At 34.7% G+C, this 21,242-nt stretch overlaps 1 protein-coding gene and 1 long non-coding RNA gene across 3 annotated transcripts in view; one reads left to right on the top strand and one right to left on the bottom strand.

Moving 5' to 3' along the window:
- Positions 1–21,242, bottom strand: part of LOC147839397 (uncharacterized) — a 765,501-nt gene that overhangs the window by 392,564 nt on the left and 351,695 nt on the right. The gene's annotated exons all lie outside the window — the stretch shown is intronic.
- On the top strand, positions 136–20,197 carry lbr (lamin B receptor). 2 transcript variants are annotated; one of them, NM_001002720.1, is given in 14 exon segments: positions 136–210; positions 7,093–7,266; positions 8,381–8,593; positions 9,918–10,007; positions 10,792–10,972; positions 12,052–12,248; positions 13,438–13,492; positions 13,589–13,783; positions 14,395–14,498; positions 16,102–16,227; positions 16,301–16,469; positions 16,610–16,690; positions 16,785–16,907; positions 18,931–19,596. In NM_001002720.1, coding segments are annotated over 13 exon segments (1,860 nt in total). In that variant the 5' UTR covers positions 136–210; positions 7,093–7,101; the 3' UTR covers positions 19,092–19,596.

The raw sequence follows: 21,242 nt of genomic DNA, 5'->3' as shown, positions 1-21,242 counted from the left end.
TTCGACCAATCAGAAAATTCAGAAATTTAAAAACAGGTCGCCCCACCCAATCACAGCGCTTCCCGCCCTCAACAACGCTGGTAGGTTGAGCAGTCACAGAGGGAGGAACGAGTTCAGAGCGGGGGCCAGCGTTTTAAAACAATATTCTTTATTTTATGAACTTCCACGGATAAGCTTTAGTGATTTTTAGGAAAATAAGGTCGACTGAAGGTAAGAAAGTTTTATAAATTGACTTTGCGTGCTTAAAGTTTTTGTCTGGGAATGTATTTATTGGGATTGCGTAGTTAACGGTACAGAAATACATTCAGCGCTCAGTCCGACCCAACTCTCTTTCTGAAGTACACATAACATGTTGCTTGTCTTTCTGCATATCTCTATATGAAAGATACAGTTTAGAAAACATTATGTTTTCTATTATGTGTAATTCTCAAAGCTGTTATTTGTTGTTTTGGTATTTGACTTGTATTGAAACTCCGTTTTCCAGCCGAGTCGTTGCACAGGAAACTTGGGCACGGCGCGCATTTACTGCTCCTCCATCACAGCTCGTCTGTTTTACCACACTAATACAACTTTATACTGTTTTATCAACTAGTTTTGAATTCATAATTTATATCGAACCTTTCAGTTTCATTACGTTGTTTGTGCACGAAAGTGCACGTGACTCTCTCCACTCTTGTGTAAAATAATCGCACATAAAGATCATTTTACTCTGCTTTGACAGTAAATATGTGTTAAATACACTATACGTTCATTGTAATAACTGTTTTTGTTCCCATAGTTCATTGATTCTCGTTTAATGTTGCTGTTTACGAGTCTCTCTCACATGCAGACTGACAATGGTTTTGAATACATGACGTTTTCCCTCCATTCCGGTGTCATTCTTCTGCTGTGTTAAAGGAGCAGCATGTCAATCCACACTAGAGCCTCTAGATCACATTTAAACTACACAAAAACTTAACACAAACAGCTTAAATTTCCATATTGACTTTTTATGAAATATGTAGGATTTATATCCAATCTTCAAATATATAAGATGTGGTGTTCTGTTGTAGTGTTTTTTTGAAGTAAGATTAAAAATGAAAACCGTGACCATTGTTGTCTGAAATACTATTGCTTTAAAAGATTTAAGTAGTAGTAGTAGTAGTAGTAGTTTTGAATAGCTGCTGGCAGTGATAGTAAGCGCGCGCGTGTCGTCGTGTGCCCACATATTTGCATAACAAAACCAGGCAGACTCCGCCCACTCACATTCTCAGTTTAAATCTTTTGCTCTGTGGTTTCACCTAAACTCCCTGAAGCACATGGGATATCTGGATTTCTGCAGGACTTCAACTCAGTGCTGGGTGTGTGTCAGTGAGCTCTGGATCAGGAATGTCTGGAATGTGCTTCATTGGATTAGATGGTTTTAGGGTTGAAGGCTTATGTTTTTATGGCCTTTCTTTCCATATGGCTTTAATATGAAGTTCGGGGTGTTTCCTGTATGGTGTGTCTGCTAAAAGGGTATCTTCTAAATGTGTGAGCAGTTGTACTTATGATTCAGGCTTCATTTTGACAAATTTAATGTGTTGGTGGTAGGGCTGGGCCGATAAACGATATTATATCAAATTGCGATAATTTATGTGTTGATAACTATGATTAGCCTTGGGCTTTTTTACTCTATATTGATCTAAGAGCCAATCACACAGCAGGAATGTGCAGCAATGGAAATCTAGAAGTGTGTTGATTATAATTTCCTCTGCTAAAAATTGGTTATGCTATTTAATTGACGCTTTCATTTTTGCGGCTTCAGTCATTGTTGGGATACTCTTGAACCTGTTAGCATTAACAACTAAATATATTGTTATTGTTCAATATGGAAAATAATTAATAGAGGTTGCATTTTTGCCATATCGCCCAGCCCTAGTTAGTGGCAAGTAGGGTTGTAACAATATACCGGTATGACGGTTTACCACGATTTGAACGTGCACGATTATCATACCATGAACAATTGCATATCAACGGTTTTAACCTTTAACGGTTTTCTGTCTCCTTAAAGACCGAGACAGCCGCCCGCGGCTAAAAATAAGTTTAATAAGTCTTAAATGTTTAATAACTTTTGATCCGCTGATCCGATTCATACAATTCAAAGATTGGCATAAAGAAGAGAATCTCAGCTTTCCAGTGCTGTATCACATAACATTCGCGGACTTTCAGAGGCTCCGGAATCAGTGCGGTTACGTCATCAACATTTGACAACGCTGATTTGACAAAGAAACGCTTGTCACTGTGTCTCCGGACAAATCAGACATGATACATTGATGCATTGTCCCTCCTCCATGCCCAGATTGGTTCAAACTCGCTATATCACAGCCAATAAGCATAGGTTTCGCTTTTGTTTGTGGACCAAGCTTTTTGAACAACACGGAATGAGAGATAGGCATACATTTATGCGCGGCTAAATAAAACGCAAAAAAAAAAAGTTTTGCATGAAATAATTCTCATACTAAGTACTTTTGCATGCACAGAAACATGACAAAACAGTGACACAGCAAAGACGAACTGCTGCTCTCGCTGTTTTCAAAAGACGCAAATGAAGATGCAGCTGTTTGTCTGCATTGCAGACAACCACATCCAAATCCATATCGATAGACAACCATATCCATGCTGGCACATAAAACCTAAGGATGTTCCATATTGAATCTAGTTTCGTTATGTAACTATTTATAGTATAGTAAATATTTATATCTATTTTTTACTGAGGATGTGCACCATGTTTATTTGGACTTTATTTGGACTTTGACACATTATTTATTATTTTCTTATTTTTATTTGTTCATTGTAAGTGGTGTTGTTTATAGTAACTAAAAATATATTATTTGGAAAAAGTCAAATTTGCTTCACTGTTCTATTATTTTGTAACATTTGTAACATACCGTATACCGCGAAACCGTCAAACCGTGGTATTGTTTTAGACGATTATCATACCGTGAAAAATTCATACCGTTACAACCCTAGTGGCAAGTAAACTGTTTCATGTATTGGTGTTTGGTTTTTGCTCTGTGAATTTTAATATCTGAATTTTAGAATGTTCACATGTGTGTTATGATGAATTGCTGTCTTTTAATGGTAGACTGGTGTTTTTTTATATTTAGAGATTGTTTAGCCTTTTATTTTTCATTTTACATTACAGATGTTTTGTTGAAATATGTCATAAGGGATATTCAGAAAATTATTTTAGTTACATTTTAAGCTTTTATTATACTGGAATAATAATAATAATAGATTTTTAAAATTATTTTTGGTGGGTTTATTTTCTATTATTATATTCTGCATAATTTTGCAGTCTGAATTAGCCATGGGACGATTACCGGTTTCGAGGTTTACCACAGTTTGGGAAAGACAAGGTTTTAAAACCGCAAAAGTTCTGTTATACCATTCCTAAGGTATGTGTAAGGTATTTTTGTGTGTGTGTGTTTGTGGTAAAGAAATCTGTGTTTTTGAAATCAATGAAGACATCAAAAGTCAATGATTTAATTATGAATTATTTACCGTGACATGTTTACTGTTTCAAAATATTATAAATGTTTCTTAAAATAAAATATATTGTGTTCAATAAGGTAAAAAAGTAGTTTTTTTAACCTGACATTTAAAAAAAAACACATTTTAGACCAGTAATCACAATATCGTGAAACTGTGATATTTTTATCCAGGGTTATCATACCGTCCAAAACTTATACTGGCCCATGCCTAGTCTAAATTAGGGCTGCACAGAAAAAACATTAATCACGATTAATAATGGCAATTATTGTTTTGATTAACATTTATTCACTTGTGTATTATTGAATTTCACAGCCACAAATATAGAAAAACAAACAAACATGACAATATTTATTTACTGATTGTGGGTAACAAATATCGTTATTGTGATAAAAAATATTATTAATCGTACAACCCTAGTCTGAATGGTTGTAGTTTTTATTTTTGTTAAATCTTTGCAGTAAGGTTTCATTTGTTAAAATAAGTTACGTTAATGTAGTCATGTAAAGCTTCTAAGCATTTATTCATCTTAGTTAATGTTGCTAATGTTAACTAATTCATATATTGGTAACCGATTAGGCATGGGCCGGTATATGATTCTGATGGTATTAGGGCTGGGCGATTTGGCCTAAAATCGAAATTCTGATTAATTGAGCATTTTAACTCAATTACGAATAATGAATGATTCTTTTATTTATTTATTTATTTAATTTTTTGCCCTCTCTGTGCCTGTGGTATGTGCCTGTGTGAAGCCTGCTCCAGATCATTCACTGCACTTGACACAGAAGTGTAAACAGAGCGGGGTCACGTGACTCCACATGCGGTAAGGGAAGTAGTTGAAAAAAAAATTGACCTGGAAAATGTTGATCGATTAAAGGTTCTGAATGATTTTGATTACTTTTCAATTAATCACCCTGCCGTAGATGGTATGATAACCTTGGATAAAAATATTATGGTTTGACGGTATTGCAGGGCTCAACAATAAGGACTGCCCTATGGCCCGGGGCCAGTGTGAAAGATGCTTTGGACAGTAGACAGGATTATTACTGGCCTGATTGGGAAAGTGCTGCCTTGTCACTAAAGTTTAACTTGCCTGCGACTATTAGTCAATTGTGTGCATTTTAAGCTTGAGCTTTTTGGTCTTAAAATGCTATCTTCTCTGATGTCGATTGCTTTTCGGATCCTCCTATCTGTTTTGAAGCACGCTATTTTTTTCCGTATCCTGGTAACAACCTGTACAGCGAAGAGACGGCAACATGGCAGCAATATCAAATTAAAAGGCTAAATTAAAAATGTTTATAACGTCTTGGAAGCAGACATTTACATGAAAACACAACGAAAAAAATGGTGATTATTTTTATTTTTTATTTAATTAATTTATTTTTTTTGCACAATTTGCCAGTCAGCCACCTTTTGTTAAATAATTTCAAACTGCAATAAAATACCTCCACATTTCCCATAAAGCAATTTTCGTTTGCATAGCTCTGAATTGTGCTCATACATTTATTAACATTTTTCAAATATTGAAATTCTAGATTCACGGAAGTTATTTTTGACACATTATTTAAAATATGTGGCTAAAAAATAAGCATTAACTTGTCTTTTTTATTATTATTTTTTTAATGGGGCCAGTGAAAATTTGGGCAGGGCAAGTAAAAATCTGAACCATTGGCCCGATTGGACCAGTAGAAAAAATCCTTAGTGTTGAACCCTGTGTTGTGATTACTACTCTAAATGACATTTTTTTTTAAATGTCCGGGTAAAAAATGAAACTTTTTCCCCTTTGAACACAATATATTTTACATTGAGGAACATGTCAGACTAAATAATTCAAATAAATCATTGACTTCTGCTGTCTACATTAGTTTCAAAAACACAAATTTCTTTACAATTTAAAACTTCGTCTTTGGATGTCTTTTCTGCTGGAGATAATGTTTTCCAAAAAAAAAAAACTAAAAAGAAAATAAAAAAAAAAATCTTACATATACCATAAGAATGGTAAAACAGTAACTTTTGACTTTTCCAAATCGTGGTTTATCTTGAAAGCGTTTTTTTTTTTTCTTACATGTTGGTTTTACGTTATAAGGCTAAATATTTTAGCATATTTATTTTAGAACAAATTTTTTTTTAAATATTTGTAAAATGTTGAGTAAAAAGGCTATCTTACAGATTTAAGAAGAAAAACTTCAAATTTAGTGTAATCTTGTTTTGGGACTCTATTCTTTAGAAACCCAACAAAGGGTGAGTGTCATCTAGATCCAAATGTAATTAACCTAAAAAGAACAGAAAGTTGCTTCTGTTGGTTATACGTTGGAAAGATAGATGTTAAAAGTCCTCTCATCTGCCAGAAGTTGATGTTACAGGTACCTGTGTGATGGTAGAATCCCTGGCATAAAAGCTATTGAGAACTCAACAATAGCGCTGTTGCAGAGAGTACAGTGAGTGTGTAATTCAGACCTATCAGCACTTCTCAGGCTGCAGCTGACATCACCGCTTTTTTGTCATCAGGCCATGTGCAGCTACTCTGGTGTTTCCCTTATGCTTCACCATTAAATGTGTTTGAAATACTCACTGAGAATCTGTAAGGCTAAAATACTAGTTTTGAACGGAACACGCAATGAGTTTTTAAAGGTGAAGTGTGTCTTTTTTTATATGTAAAATACTTAATATGCAGGGACAACTGTAATCAAGCAATTCATAGCATAAACTGTGTACTGTGGCACAGTTAACCTAGGGCCCTGTGATTTCTATGATTTCAAAAATGCACTAATCCAATCATATAGAATTAAAATGTATTTTACTCAATAGTGCAGAATATCACTGAATTATTTAACATGATTTTGCATGAAGAATTCGGAAGCAGTGCACTACATTTAACATGATTTGAATTAGTGTCTTTTAATATATAAAACTACAAAAACAAATGTTTTGAGCATGTTTTGAGGTTAAGCGTTGAAGTCTGTTTGCCTTGTTTTCCTACTTGTGTTTTAGTATAACTTAATCAGAATGCTTAAACTGGTTTTAAAATCTGTTTGGTGATGCTACTGCACCAGAACTGAATTTAGAAATAGTTTTGAACCAAATCTTTGCACTTAACAAGCAAATTAATTATTTATATGCTAATTGATGTCTGTGCGTAAAGGTTTCCCTATCCACAAGAGCAAAAGCGAAAGTGAACTTAATTTACGTCGTGTAGATAGCAAATGCGCTTATGGTGTGACGCAGCTGGCAGTTAAAGGCAATGGGAGATGACGCTCTGATTGGTTTATTCTCAAAACACACATATAACTCATTAGGAAAATAAACTCAACCCTTTTAGACCATGCGCCACGGCGCAAAGCGGATTTTCCCGTCCTCATATTAGCACATATGAATTCTGACACACCCTGAATGCGTTTGCGCCCTGCGCTTTCCGTTTTGCGCATGGACCGTCAAAATAGAGCCCAAAATCATTAACAAAGTTGAGTGTTTAATAGTTAAGAACTCTATGAAATGTGTTGTATGGAATATGGGAAATGTTTAATTTATTGCATATGTTTTTTATCTTGTGAATTGATTTCTTTCTTTCTTTTTTTTAAGTAAACAAAGATGCCGCCTGCAAGGTTTCAGATTGGAGATACTGTAATGGGCCGCTGGCCCGGCAGTAACCTTTATTATGAGGTCAAGGTGATGAGTTTTGATAACAAGACTCGCCTCTACACCGTCATCTACAAAGATGGTACTGAGCTGGAGCTGAAGGAGTCAGACATCACGGTATGAAGCCTCTCTGACAGGTTTTCCAACATGACTCAAAGAGCTTCCTTTGCTTTAGTTGAACTCATCTGACAGTCTGTTTGAAATAGCTTGCATGACACATTTACCTGTCTAATTAGCAAACAGAAAATGGGCCAGATGTGTTACTTATTTCTTTATATCTTTAGGAAGAGTATTCAGCATATCTGATTGATAAGTTGATATTTAATATTTCTGTTATTGACTACTCACCATCATATTGTTCTAATACTCTGAGAGCTTTGTTTATCTTTGTAACACAAATTAGTATATATTTGAATAGAATCCATGGGCTTTTTGACCCTCCACATACAGCAACGGTTCAGAGATGTTCAAAGTCCAGACAAGGAACCAAAAACCTTGTCAAAACATTCCATGTGACTTCAGTGGTCATTATACGGTTTTATGAAGCTCCAAGATTAGATCTATGTGCCAAACAGCTGTAAGGACATGGTTTGCCTATGTCTTCTATACGTCAGATTAACGTGCACATTTACTATGAGTAATACAACAGTTGGGTGTTACACTGCTGACTCTAATGGCAAATACATTGTACAGCCTGTGGTAAACACGCTTTCTAATCTGACGCAGAATACACCGGTGAACTAAGTTGTTTTTAGCATTTTTTTGCACACAAAGTTGTCCTTGCAGCTTCTTATAGTTACAGTTGAACCACTGAAGTCACATGGAATGTTTTGAGTGTCTTTAGAACAATTCTGTCTATGGGGAGTCAGAGTCAAAATATAGTAATTTGTGTTTCTAAGATCTAAAATCTCCCATCAGATTGGATGTGAGAGTGAGAAATGAATAAGAATTTACATTTTTGGGTGAACTAATCTCTTAATTGTCAAAGGCTTGGTTCACCCAAAAATAAAAATTCTTGAGCTTCTTTTGAACATGAAAGAAGATATTTTGAAAAATTTTGGAAGCCATTGATTTTCATAGTTTTTAATTTTAACTATGAATGACAGTGGATACTGGTTTCTAGCATTCTTCAACATATCTTTTTGTGACTGGCACTATGAATGTGACCTACATTATGACAACATAATAACATAATGTTGACTCTCATTAAATATTGTTGCCTTTGTTGCAGAGTGTGGTCATTTTTCAAACTGCTGGACGGTCGAGGTCAAGATCTCGATCACCGGGACGCTCGCCAGGACGTTCATCGGCACGTTCCCCGGGACGCCCACGTCGCAGTCGCTCCCGTTCACCAGCTAGGACGCCGCGCAGAGCTTCATCTCGCAGCACAGAAGTGCGCAAGGAAAAACTCAAAGAAGTGCTGGAGGTTCGACTCACTCCTGTGGTAAGGTTTTACTTGCAGTGGGTGTGCACATTAAAAGTCAAATGTTAAGGCTTGCTTTATTTATTTAGCTGTTTTATGATTACAATGGTGATAGGGCTGAACAATATTTAGATTGTGCATTGATATCACAATATGTGTATCTGCAATAGTCACATGGCAGGACTAGATTATTTATTAAATATTAAAAAATAAAGATATTAAACAGAAGGTGGCTGGTTCGAGCCTCAACTGGTTCAGTTGGCGTTTCTGTGTGGAGTTTGCATGTTCTCCCTGCATTTGCGTTGGTTTCCTCTGGGTGCTCCGGTTTCCCCCACAGTCCAAAGACATGCGGTACAGGTGAATTGGATGGGCTAAATTGTCCTTAGTGTATAAGTGTGTATGGGTGGGTTTCCCAGAGATGGGTTGCAGCCAAAAGGGCATCCTCTGTGTAAAACATGTGCTGGCTAAGTTGGCAGTTCATTCCGCTGTGGCTACCCTGGATTAATAAAGGGACTAAGCCGAAAAGAAAACTAATAAATGAATTATATTAAACATTAGTATTTCAAAGTATTTATACAGTAATGACCATGTTATTTGATGGTTGATTGTTCAGTTTTTGTATTTAAATAGTGTTAGACTACCAAGAAAACCATAAAACACTGTTTATTTAACTTTATTTTTACTCTGTTATTTATATATATGCTTGTAATTTATTGTATTATATGCAGATCTACTGCATAGAGAAATAATAGATCCTCGTTAGTATAAATGAATAAAATCTATCCAAATAGAGCTGTTCAAGTCATCCGGTGAATATCCCAATATAACAAAGTTGCTGCAAAAAATATACCGCAAAGTCAGATTTTTCAATAACGTGCAGCCCTAAATTTTATTTATTTTTTTTAAATATAGGAATATTTTGAAATGTTATTGCAGTCTAAAATAATTATTCTTTATTAATGTGTTTAAATGTAATTTCACACATGATGGAAATCTTGCAAAAACATTGCTCTTTTTTTAACATTGTGCCACTTTTTTGTAATTGTTTTGTGACAACAGTGATACTTATTTTTTTAGGAATAATTAATTAATAGAAAATTCAAATTAACAAAATTTATTTGAAATAGAAAGCTTTAAATTGTAACTTTAATTTTCCTATAAATGCATTTTTGCTTTCATTATTTGATTCTTCTTTCCGATCTAACTTGACTCAGTCTTGTAAATAGTTACACTTATTTTTGGGTTTAATTTCTTTCACATCAGTTAACTCATGTTTACTGCTGTTATCTCATTTGTCTTTCCTCGTGAGTTCAAGTCACATATCCTTGACTGTCATCTCTTTCAGGCGATGAAACACGAGAACAACAGCAGCAACAGCAAATCTGAGAAGAAAGAGGAAAATAATACAGCTAAAGCAGCTCCTGTAGTCACAGAGGTATGAATGCATCAGCGATTCACATTATCAATAAAATTTTGATCACTAGCAGCAGCAAGTAAACCATCTTAATGTATCCTGTCACAAACTGGTCTTGTGAAGGCTGGAATGTCATGATGCATGCATGTATGTTGTGCCTCCCATGTGTGACAGGAGCCTATTTAGTTGTGCACACAAAGCTAAAGCTGAATGTGGCCTCTGTTTAATCATACTGTCACGTTTTTCAGCATTTTTCTCCCCTCGTGAGACAATTGAACAGGGTTTACAAAGCATGACCAGACTGCTTAAGCTTTACATTAGTACAGTCACGTTATAGAAAAGGCACAAGGTTTCAGTGGTAAACCTTCAGTCTTTGCATGACACAACGCATAAACTTTTACACATAAATGTTTTTACTCTATTTAAACATGCAGTAATAGTTTTAAGGAGGGTGTGAACATAAATGTTAAAACTCAGAAATTTGGATTTGGTTAGATTGTAAAATATTTGTAATGCTCTCCAAACCTGCATGTATTTCATTAAAAATTTAGTTAAATGTTACTAACTTTATTTTTTCCCCTTCAGTAGCATTTTTTTTTAGTGCTGCTTAATATTTCTGTTTGAAATGGAAATCGCTTATTTAATATAAATTGTCACATTTTAATTAGTCATTTCTTAATAAGTGTCAATTTTCAAAACAAAAAAAAGTTGGTTTCTGTTTCAACAGATGTGAAATTATTTATTTTGTAATCTGTAAATAATTTATGCTACTATTCAGTCTTGACTCACTGTAACGTTGTAACAGGAGAAGACAGAGACTGAATCAGAGAACCAGACAGGTGGACGATATAATCTACGGCGCAGGAAGGACCAGGGTGATGGCAAGGCTGTAGAGCTGGAGAAAGCCGTAGAGTCTGAGCCGTTATTGCAAACTAAAGCACCAGCAGCCGTCAAGACCGCCGATCTGGAGTTTGGAGGAAGAGTCGGTAAGCCTTTATCGATTTAATTTAATACTGTACTGTATGGCTTGGCGAAAATTAGAGCGCCCGTTAAATGGCTTAACATTTTTGGCCAATGAATTTTCGGTGGCCGAAAATTTGGTTTGTCTCTAATAACAACACACTCTTAGATTTACATTGTTGCACATTTCTGGCTCTTAGACCAATCTAGAGTAAAAAAAAAAGTTCAAAGCTGATCATTGTTATTGACATAAATTTAATCTCGATTTGATATAATATCGTTTATCGGCCCTACCAAACTGTATTCTACTCTTGTTTGATAGACTGTGTTTCAGTAGCATTTTCCCCACATTTACTTATTTGTTAATGGTCTAGAATTGTCTCTTTTGGGTTAAAAATAAAGGTTGTTGGGCTTCACAAAATATAATTTCAGCATCATTATCGCAATGTAGACATTTGCAGTGCAATTTTGAGTCTCAATTATAGTTGACCAGGAGCCACAAACACATGTGATCTGTAGAGTCACTGCAAAGTTTACCCACAATAGAGTTAAAGTTTATCATCAGAATGTGTTTTTAAGGCCTGTGAGACTGCACTGCAAAAATGCTTTTCTTACCAAGATATTTGGACTAGAAACAAGAGAAATGGAGAAGCATTTTCTAGACAAGCAAAACATATTGTTTTTAGAAATAATATGCCCAAATTAAGTGAATTTCTCCTTCACAAGCAAATAATCTGTGCACAAAAGCATTTTTTCCATTGTGAATATTTAATTTCTGTACGCAAGTACTTTTAGACTCTCCAGAAAAATGTTAAAGCTTTTTATTTAAGCCATCTGGATGAATTGTATTGAGAATTTCACAAAAATTAGTGCAGATAAGTAAAATATCGTAACATCAGATTTTTGTAATATTGTGTCCAAATAGTAAATAAAAATATAAGGCTTAAAATAAACAAAAACATATAGCTTAAAGTTTTAAATTCTCTTTTACTACAGGTTAACAGCATCATGCACAGAAAAATATAATATAGGAATTATTGTCAGATTATTTAAGTAAAATGATTATGATAAAAGATAAAAGATTTGGCTCCCTCTTCTCCTTCAGGTGTGCTTTTCCTGATGTTTCTGCTGCCAGTGGCTGTGTTGGTATTGCTCATTCTCTGTGGGCAGAAGGATGCCAGTCTCCAGAGCTTTCCTCTTGAGCTTCCCGCTCTTCAGTCTGTCTGGGATTGCCAGGTCTTTGGCATCGTCCTGCTCTGGCTTCTCTTCCAGGCCGTCCTCTCCTTGCTCCCTGTCGGAAAGGTACCGTCCACAAACACATGACTCCCCGTGACCTGAGTTTAAGCGCATGACCACATAACTCTGTGGCTCTCTTTTTTTGTGTGCATGTTAGCTGCAGTAAAGCAGGCTAGATTAGATTAATCACTGGAAGTGGCATGCAGATTGAAAGCCTCGCTGGAAAACATCTGGTTTTGATTTCCAGACTCTTAAGGGTAATTAAGATAGGATCTAAAAATTGCTGCGCTTTTCCATGAGTTTGAGGTTAAGCTGATTATTTCAAGATGAGTTTGTCAGAAAAATCGTTTAATAGCGAGTATGTTTCTGAATTTGTTTATGTTTGGTCTGGGCAATTTTAGTTTTAGTTGCATCTGTGACCTTTAGGAGCTTGATGTATCAACAGTCATCTAGTTTAACAATGGTGGAACTATATAGCTTGTGTACAAGTAACAACTTGGTTCTTTATTAGAACCTTTAAAAATACAGCAGTTTTATAGGTGTTTTATCCAGTTTTGCAGTTATCTGTTTTTAACGCATCTTGCATAAGCCGAAACATCTGTTTGACAATTTCGTTAGGCATATTACCTTTTAGATTGTGTGTTTTTTATGATTAAAATGATTTGATTTTAGAACAGAAATTACTACATGGTTGTGTCATACCTCAAGGATTTGGGTTATTAGGCTGGTTTTTACACAAATATTGCAGAACCATTTTGTTCGACCCGACACTAGTTCCAGTGTTTAACTGTTAATATACTAAAGCAATCTTACTTAATACTTTAAATTAGTTTTTCATTTTAGTTTTGTGCTTTAGTCATTTTTATTAATTTATATATATAAAATTAAACTATAAATATATATAAAATTACACACTATACACTCTTTCTTTATGTTTTTGTTATTGGAAAAAATAAGACAAAAGAATAATCTTCATTCCCTTTAGTGAATTAAAATTGCGAATCAATGTAAATAAAGTAGCGTATACAATACAGATAAATGACTATTAGTACTGCAGTACTGACAATACTACCACTTTAAAAGTACAGTATTTTAAAGTTTCAGTATCCTTACCATAGTACCTTACATGAAGTCTGCAACCCTAATTTATAATTTATTTTATTTCAGCTTTTAACTGACTAGTGTTCTCTTGTAAATGTGTGTGTGTCTCTCTCTCTCTTTCTTTGTCGCTTCCTCTCAATCCCTCACCCTACAGCTTGTTGAAGGAATGCCACTTAAGAATGGGAAAACTTTGAAATACAGGATTAATGGTCAGACTTCAAAATTTCTGATATCAGCAATTCTAATCTATATGGAATTTTTAAAATTTGACTGATTTAAAAAGCTTAATTTTCTTTTTGCGTCAGGTTTCTATGCATTACTCCTCACGGCTGTGGCAGCAGGTGTCGCTGTGTACCAGGAGGTGGATCTCAGCTACATCCATGCACACTTCTTGCAGTTCTACACCTCTGCCCTGCTCATCGCAACTCTCCTCAGCATCTACCTGTTCATCCGCTCCCGCTGGGCATCTAAAGATGAGCTAGCTCCCGGAGGAAACTCTGGTAATGCCATGTAAAATCAGCCAGCACTAACTGACTTCTTCCTCTTTGATTTAGCTTTTTTTCACTTGTGGTTTTTCACAAATGGTTTATTATCCTCATTATTCACACTCAAAGGGATAGTTCACCCAAAATGTTAGTTTACTCATCCTCAAAGAGTTCCAGACCTTTAGGAGATTCTTTATTCTGTTGCACACTTAAGAAGATATTTTGAAGAAAGTTGAGGACCAGTACCATTTACTTTCATTCTTTAATATAGAAGTAAATAGTAACCTGTTTCCCGCTTTCTTTAAAATATCTTTTTTAGTGTTCAACTAAAAGTCAGTCAAACCAGTTTGGACCAAGTAAACGATGGGTAAATGATGACAATTTTCAGTTTTAAAGTTTTGGATGAACTATCCCTTTAAATAATCGTCCAGACAAAGCTGTATCATAACTCTTCTCGTTTTCATCAGTGCTGTTGATTAGGATAAACCAGCTACAATTGTTTATGATTATGAAATAAGCCTTCCAGTAAAGTAATTTTATAAATATTGCAACTAAGTATTGCCATTTAAATGTTAGGCATAGGTATTTTTTAAAAGATTATACTTTATTTTTTATTATTCCTCTAGGCTACATCATTTATGACTTCTTCATGGGCAGAGAGTTAAATCCCCGTATCAAAAGCTTCGATATTAAGTTCTTCTGTGAAATGCGCCCTGGACTGATGGGTTGGGTGAGTATTGGTATTGTTTTGCAAAGCCTCATTCACAGGGTTCCCACAGGTCAGGTTTATGGAATATCATATAATATTAAATTATTTATTTATTATTTGTCCAAATAAAGGTCACTGGTAGTGTGAATCAAGGTTATTTTTGTAAACCAAAACTTGGTCTAAAAGCATTTTCTTTAACTGACATAAAATGAAAAAACAATCTGAAAAACAAAACAAACTGAAACCTACCAACTACCTCTGAAAAACTGAAATAAAATAATAATTATCAAAAGCAATAATTTGGCTGTTTAGAGAACCACCCGTAGATGGCATTTTTACAGACAAACACATTTTCTTCATTTGCTAAAAAAAGTTTTACTTAAGGCTGAACATTATATAATTTGAGCATACATATCGCAATGTCTAACCGCAATGGTCACATTGCTGGATTAGATTTTTTATGAAAGATTTAAAGATAAAGATATTATTTTAAAAATGATTTATACAGAGACAATGACTATGTTATTTTTGTTAATTTGGGTAATTTATGGGTGGCATTTTTGTATGGAGTTTGCATGTTCTCCCCGTGGTGGTGTGGGTTTCCTCTGAGTGCTCTGGTTTCCCCCACAAGTCCAAAGACATGTGCTGTAGGTGAATTGGGTAAGCTAAAATTGTTCATAGTGTATATGTGTGAATGAGTGTATGGGTGTTTCCCAGTGATTGGTTGCAGCTGGAAGGGCATCCGCTGCGTAAAACATGCTGGATAAGTTGGTGGTTCATTCCACTGTGGCAACCTCTGATTAGTAAAGGGACTAAGCCAAAACAAAAATGAATGTTCAATTTTTGTACTTTAATACTGTTACTCTCCCCAGAAAAACTTTTTAATTTTGCTCAGTCACATTTATTATATTTTATGCAAATGCACTGCGTAGAAAAAGACTTGATCATGCCAGTCAATCTAAATGAATGAATGAAATCTTTCCAAATAGAGCTATTCAAATCATCAGGTGATATTATAGTCACATTGCAGCAAAACAAAACCTTGCAATGTCAGATTTTTTCAATATTGTGCAGCCTAATAGGCATGTTTAAGTACATGATCTTTAATATGAAGTAGTTTGCCTTAATTCTTCATCATTTTAACTTTTTTTCATTTGCATCTTTATGGCTTTGGGATTCGTGTCTGTTCAAACTTCAAACATTTTATTTTTTATCACTAAGCGATTTGCACAACACTTAACGTAAGCTGTGCAAGCCCCACACTTTGCTTTGGTTGGCATTGGACTTTTTTTTGTTAACTAAATTGATAAATATATTCAACTAAATGTAATAAAAATGTGTTCACAAAAACTAAAATAATACTAACAAAGCTAAAGCCAAAGCTAAAACTAACCTCAAATTTACAGCAAATAAAAAAAGCATTGAAATAAAATTCATATCTATAATAATAACCTTGGTGTGAATGAGGCTTGGTTAAACTGTTTTGTTAAACTGGTGTTGTAATTACTCCCTCATGTGATCAAAATGATTAGTAATTCTCAGATCTTGTGTGATGTTTTTTGTTTTGTTCTATAAAATTATTTGACATATACTGAAGAAACACAATTGTCGGTTGTTTCCACAGGTGTTGATCAACTTTGCGATGTTGCTTGCTGAAATGAAGCAGCAGAATCTGGAGAATCCGTCTCCAGCGATGCTCCTGGTCAACATCTTCCAGCTCCTGTGGGTCATCGATGGCTTGTGGCATGAGGTACAACAAGTGTTTTTCAAATCAAAGACTAATGTGCTGTCATAACCAACTGACTAATCACACTGTATTTCAGGAGAAGCTGCTGACTATGATGGACATAATGTATGATGGCTTTGGATTTATGTTGACATTTGGAGATTTGGCTTTTGTTCCCTTTACATTCACATGTCAAGCATACTATCTAGTCAACCATCCCAATGAGCTCTCAGTGTTCTGGATCATTACTCTCATTGCTATGAACGGTCAGTGTCTGACATATTTTCTCATGGTTTATTTCTTTAGACATGCTAAAAAGTACATCTAGATGATTATTTAGGTTTTTTAAAGGACATGGTGTCAATATACTCATGATTTGAGCTTGTGTTTTTGCCTTCTCTATCAGGAGTGGGATACTATATTTTCAGGAAAGCCAACTCTCAGAAGTTTGCCTTCAGGAAAAACCCTTCTGACCCGGCAGTGTCTCGTACGTGTTTTGAAATGGATGAACCAACACATGAATATATATGATTTTGTTTTTTTGATTGGTCAATTTAGATGTTTTTTTTATATCCTATCAGATCTGAAAACTATTCCTACTGCAACCGGAAAGAGTCTCATTGTGTCTGGTCTCTGGGGTTTTGTCCGTCATCCCAATTACCTGGGGGACATCATCATGGCTTTGGCCTGGTCTCTACCATGCGGTGAGTGTTTGACTTTATTTTACCCAGAGACCTCTAGCTTTGTTTCTATGTTGTCGTTGTCATCAAAATGCTAAATAATTACCTCCATGATTGAGATCATCTCACACAAAGTGCTAATGTTTTATGCAGTGTTTTGTGTATATAACCATTAATAGCCAATGACTTTAGAAAATGTAACAGCTGTAGTTCTTGAAAAAACAACGCTGTCTGGAAAATATACAGATATCCATAAATTATTTGTAGAAACACTCATTTAATTGCAAACCTTTTACTATTATGCAAATAAAAATATATATTTAATTATTATATTGAACTAATACAAAACAATCACTATAATACAACAGATTTTTTTTTTCAAATTATTTAAAGAGCCTCTATCATGCATTAAAAAAGGTTATATTTTGGTTTTGAGGCCTCTAACAACAGGCTGATATGCATGAAAGGTCAAAAAACACTTTCGAGTCTTATAATATGCATTTATTTTTACCTAATTATCCCAGCGACTCCCATATGCTTTATTTAGCAAGTCATTTGTGCCCAAACCCCTTCTTAGCACGATACTAATTTGCACTGATTGATCCGATGACCCAGTCTATTGCGATTGGTCGACTGCGTTCAGTGTGAGACCAAGAGAAATGGCCACCACAGCTTGTCAACAATTTTGAAGTAGCAGAGTTTAAGTGTGAGCCCAATGCAGGAGTACATTAAAGCAATGCAGTTTAACACCAGCATATTGCTCTATTCTTAACCGTAAATAAAAACAGCGACACACATTCAGTATTAATCCACACAGTGGCAAAAGCTGAACTATTTTGAAACTTGACCGCCGCACGTGTGTAGGGACAGACGATGGTGGCCATAGCTTTGAGAAATGTCAAATGGCAGAGGTGGTTTTATAAACGATATGAGAATATAAAAAGTTAAACAGATACACTACAAGTGGTTACGAGTAACAAAACAATTAAACACATAATTTGCAAGCTAGTGAAAACAATCGCACTTGAGTTACTTGCACTTGTGAAATGGAGGGTGAAACTGATCCATGAACTGTGCACTGTAAAGTTTCTGTCAAGCTCTGACAAAGTCCCATACATCAATGGTCTTTTCTGATCATGTTTTTAACAAACGGCAGACGAATCCTCTGTTGTAACTGTAGATTGCTGTAGAAACAACACAGCACAAGGCTGGGGCTTCAATGCTGAGGTATTTTTTGCAAAAGTAAACCTCAACCACTGACTCTTCACAGTTTCATCTTTGGGTGGAGAAAATAACATTAACTTTCTTTCTTGTTTGTCTTCTTTTTCTTTCTATTGTTTGTGGGCGGGGCCAGGGGGTTAAATTTTCCCAGGTCAGTGTGCACAACAAATGGGCGGGGCTTGAGTTTCGTACGTCACTGATAATATATGTAAACAACTCTGAGTCAAATCTTTTATAGATGAATCAAAAGTTTTAAACTCCGAATTTGAGCCTTAGCTTGATATTTCACTTCACTTAAAGCTGTTACACACTGCATAGAAGGTCATTTTCAAAAACACATAATGGGCCTCTTTGATAATATTAAAAAATATATATTTTGAATGTGTATAATGAATATTGTTATGCAATATAAATGATATACATTATATATTTAATTTTTTAAAAATGTTTTTAGCTTTTAAATTTTAAACCATGGAGCTTTTATTTTGGTGGAAAACTGCACAGAAAATCCTGAAATGCTTCTCTTTTGTTGACAACTGATATATAATTCCTTCTTTTTAAAAACTTGCGAAGACGTTGGGTGAATGTTAAGTTTTCATATATATCAGCCTTGCAATGACACTGAAAACATTCTATCAAAAGATGACAATGTTTTATATAATTATAAAAGCAATAAACCATATCACTGGAAGAATCTACTGGTAAATTGGCAAGTGACATTGTTTAATGTACTGACCAGTGTCGAGTGTTATTATTTTATGATTCACTGTTTTGATAAAATGATATCTGACTAAAGCCAGCATTTGATTCTTGTGCTTTTCTGTAGGGTTCAACAATCTGGTCCCTTATTTTTACCTGATCTATTTGGTCACTCTGCTGGTGCACCGTAACGCACGGGACGAGCGTCAGTGCAGGAAAAAGTACGGCTCTGCATGGGAAGAGTACTGCAAAGCTGTCCCGTACCGCATTTTCCCAAGAGTATACTGAGACTTAGTCTGTTATGGACACTCGGGGCCTAAACACCAGGATGACACCGAACATCAGACAGGAAATGAGTCATTAGCAGCTTAGCCTCCTTTTTAAAGTCTTTTAAAAACAAAAACAATTACAATTGAGCACCAAAATCAAACCAATTTTTCAGTCACAAAGCGTTTACGGATTGTGGACACTGCCCCAGTTTGCAGAGTTTGATCTCTTAGATGTATATTATTGTACATATGTTTTTTTTTTTTTTTTTTAACTCTTAAATTTGTGTTGCATAATCCTCAACTTGCCATCTCATCTGATGTACACACATATACACATTTAACGTATTTGCTTGGCTATTTACCATTGACTTTTTTTTATGACACATTGTGTAATGCTTTTGTATATTGTGTATGATGGGATTTTTTTATATGTGTATAGTAAGGAAAAGATGTAATGTTCGTTCTCAGGACCAGCAATTTGTGAAAAAAAAATACAAAAAAAAAACAACTAAAAATAAGCAAAACTATATTTTCATAAGTTCTGTACATAGTTAATACTTTTTTTGGTTTGATTTGCATTTTAGGCATTCATGCACTATGCTAAACCTTGTTTTTCATCCAAAGTTCACACAATTTGGCTTTGCTACCTCAGTTTTATTTCTGTAGAAAACCATGTATGAATTAGTTTTTTCTTTTTGAGTTTTGGAATCTGGTTTTCAGGCACTATATGAAGTGTATCTTTCTCAATCATAATTGTGTGCTGTGAACAAAAATGTTGAACTATGAACTTTAATCTTGTGCAAGGTAGCATGACTTTTCATTGAGGGTTTTAATGAAAAATGAAAAAAATGACAATGCTTAACTGTGAATGTGTATTGTAAAGCTTTTCTTAACCTATTACATCAGCCTCTCTTCTATGCAAGTATATCACTTGTGGGCATAACAGTTGTCCTAATGAGAGTTAAAAATAAGTGTTTCTAGTTAAGATGAGCTGTTACTTTATAGCAGTGAAAGAAAGCGTTGTACAATGTTATTTATCTGGTGTTCAATTGTGTTATTTGACAAGCAGTTTCTGTGTAAATGCCGTTTTTAATATTCATTATTGATTAAACCACTTTAGACAAACAGTATGCCGCATGTCTTGTCCCAAAACGAAATGTACAGATTGCTGAATTTATTCATTTACTTATCTAGAAATCAATAACATATGTAAAGTTGCATTGAGTTTGACTGTTGTGAATTCCTACTGTAGTTTGTCTTTTTCCATCATTTCATTTCTTTTTTTCCCCCGTCATTAGTTCCACTCACTGATCAAATCACTTGTAACTGTGTGATAAAAACAGACTTTATTCAACCTTATTGTTACAAATACATTTAATATTTCATTTGCTTTTTGACTTGATATTTCGTATTTGTTTAATGAATGTAGTTTTATATTACAAAAATATTACATTAAGTAAAATATTGTCCAAAAAGTGACATTTTTGTTTTATAAAATAATGTTACTTGATTTTGTTACAGATTGGAATGGAAATATGACAGTATTAGAGTGAAAACATTAGTCTTTTAGTCTCAGAAAAGAAAGTGTTTGAGTCTGTTTTATACTATTGTTTAGTTTAGTTCAGCGGTGTCCAAACTCAATCCTGGAGGGGCGTGGTCCTACTGCGTTTAGCTCCAACTTGCTTGCCAAGAAGTTTCTAGTATATCTTAGTAAAAGACAGATTTTCTGGTTCAGGTGTGTATGATTATGGTTAATTGGAACTAAACTCTCCAGTTCACCGGCTCTTCGGGACAGATTTTGTAGACCCCTTGCTAAGTTCAGCTCTGCAGGTTATATTATCAGCAAACCTCACAGACTGAGCAGGAAATATGCATGCTTTGCAGACAGACTAGACTCCATTAAAATCAATAAACCTGAAAGAATGGCATACTTGGACATTCAAATTTATCGCTCCATTGCTAAATAAACATAAAAAGTATACAGAATATAATTAAAACATAAAAATGTTTCGAGTTTTCTCCCTAAAGGTTGGATTGCAAATAGAATAGAATGTACGTGCTGGTGTTAATGCCAGAAAAGCTTTCACAATTAAACACACACACACACACACATATATATATATATATAAGAATCGATTCGAGTCATATGTTCGTGAATCAGACTTCATTT

This window comes from Danio rerio, chromosome 20, assembly GCF_052040795.2.
Source record: "Danio rerio strain M-AB ecotype USA chromosome 20, GRCz13ab, whole genome shotgun sequence".
Classification (NCBI taxonomy): Eukaryota; Metazoa; Chordata; class Actinopteri; order Cypriniformes; family Danionidae; genus Danio; species Danio rerio.
The sequence above is the reverse complement of the archived record's forward strand: the minus strand, read 5'-3'. Positions and strand labels throughout refer to the sequence as shown.

What these genes read in the sequence shown, in the direction of transcription:
- lbr (XM_087296437.1), top strand. Translation starts at nt 7,102, where the DNA reads ATGCCGCCTGCAAGGTTTCAGATTGGAGATACTGTAATGGGCCGCTGG. An exon ending in AGCTCCCGGAGGAAACTCTG is followed by an intron (nt 13,784 to 14,394) that starts GTAATGCCATGT and finishes TTATTCCTCTAG; the next exon opens with GCTACATCATTTATGACTTC. An exon ending in TCGATGGCTTGTGGCATGAG is followed by an intron (nt 16,228 to 16,300) that starts GTACAACAAGTG and finishes ACTGTATTTCAG; the next exon opens with GAGAAGCTGCTGACTATGAT.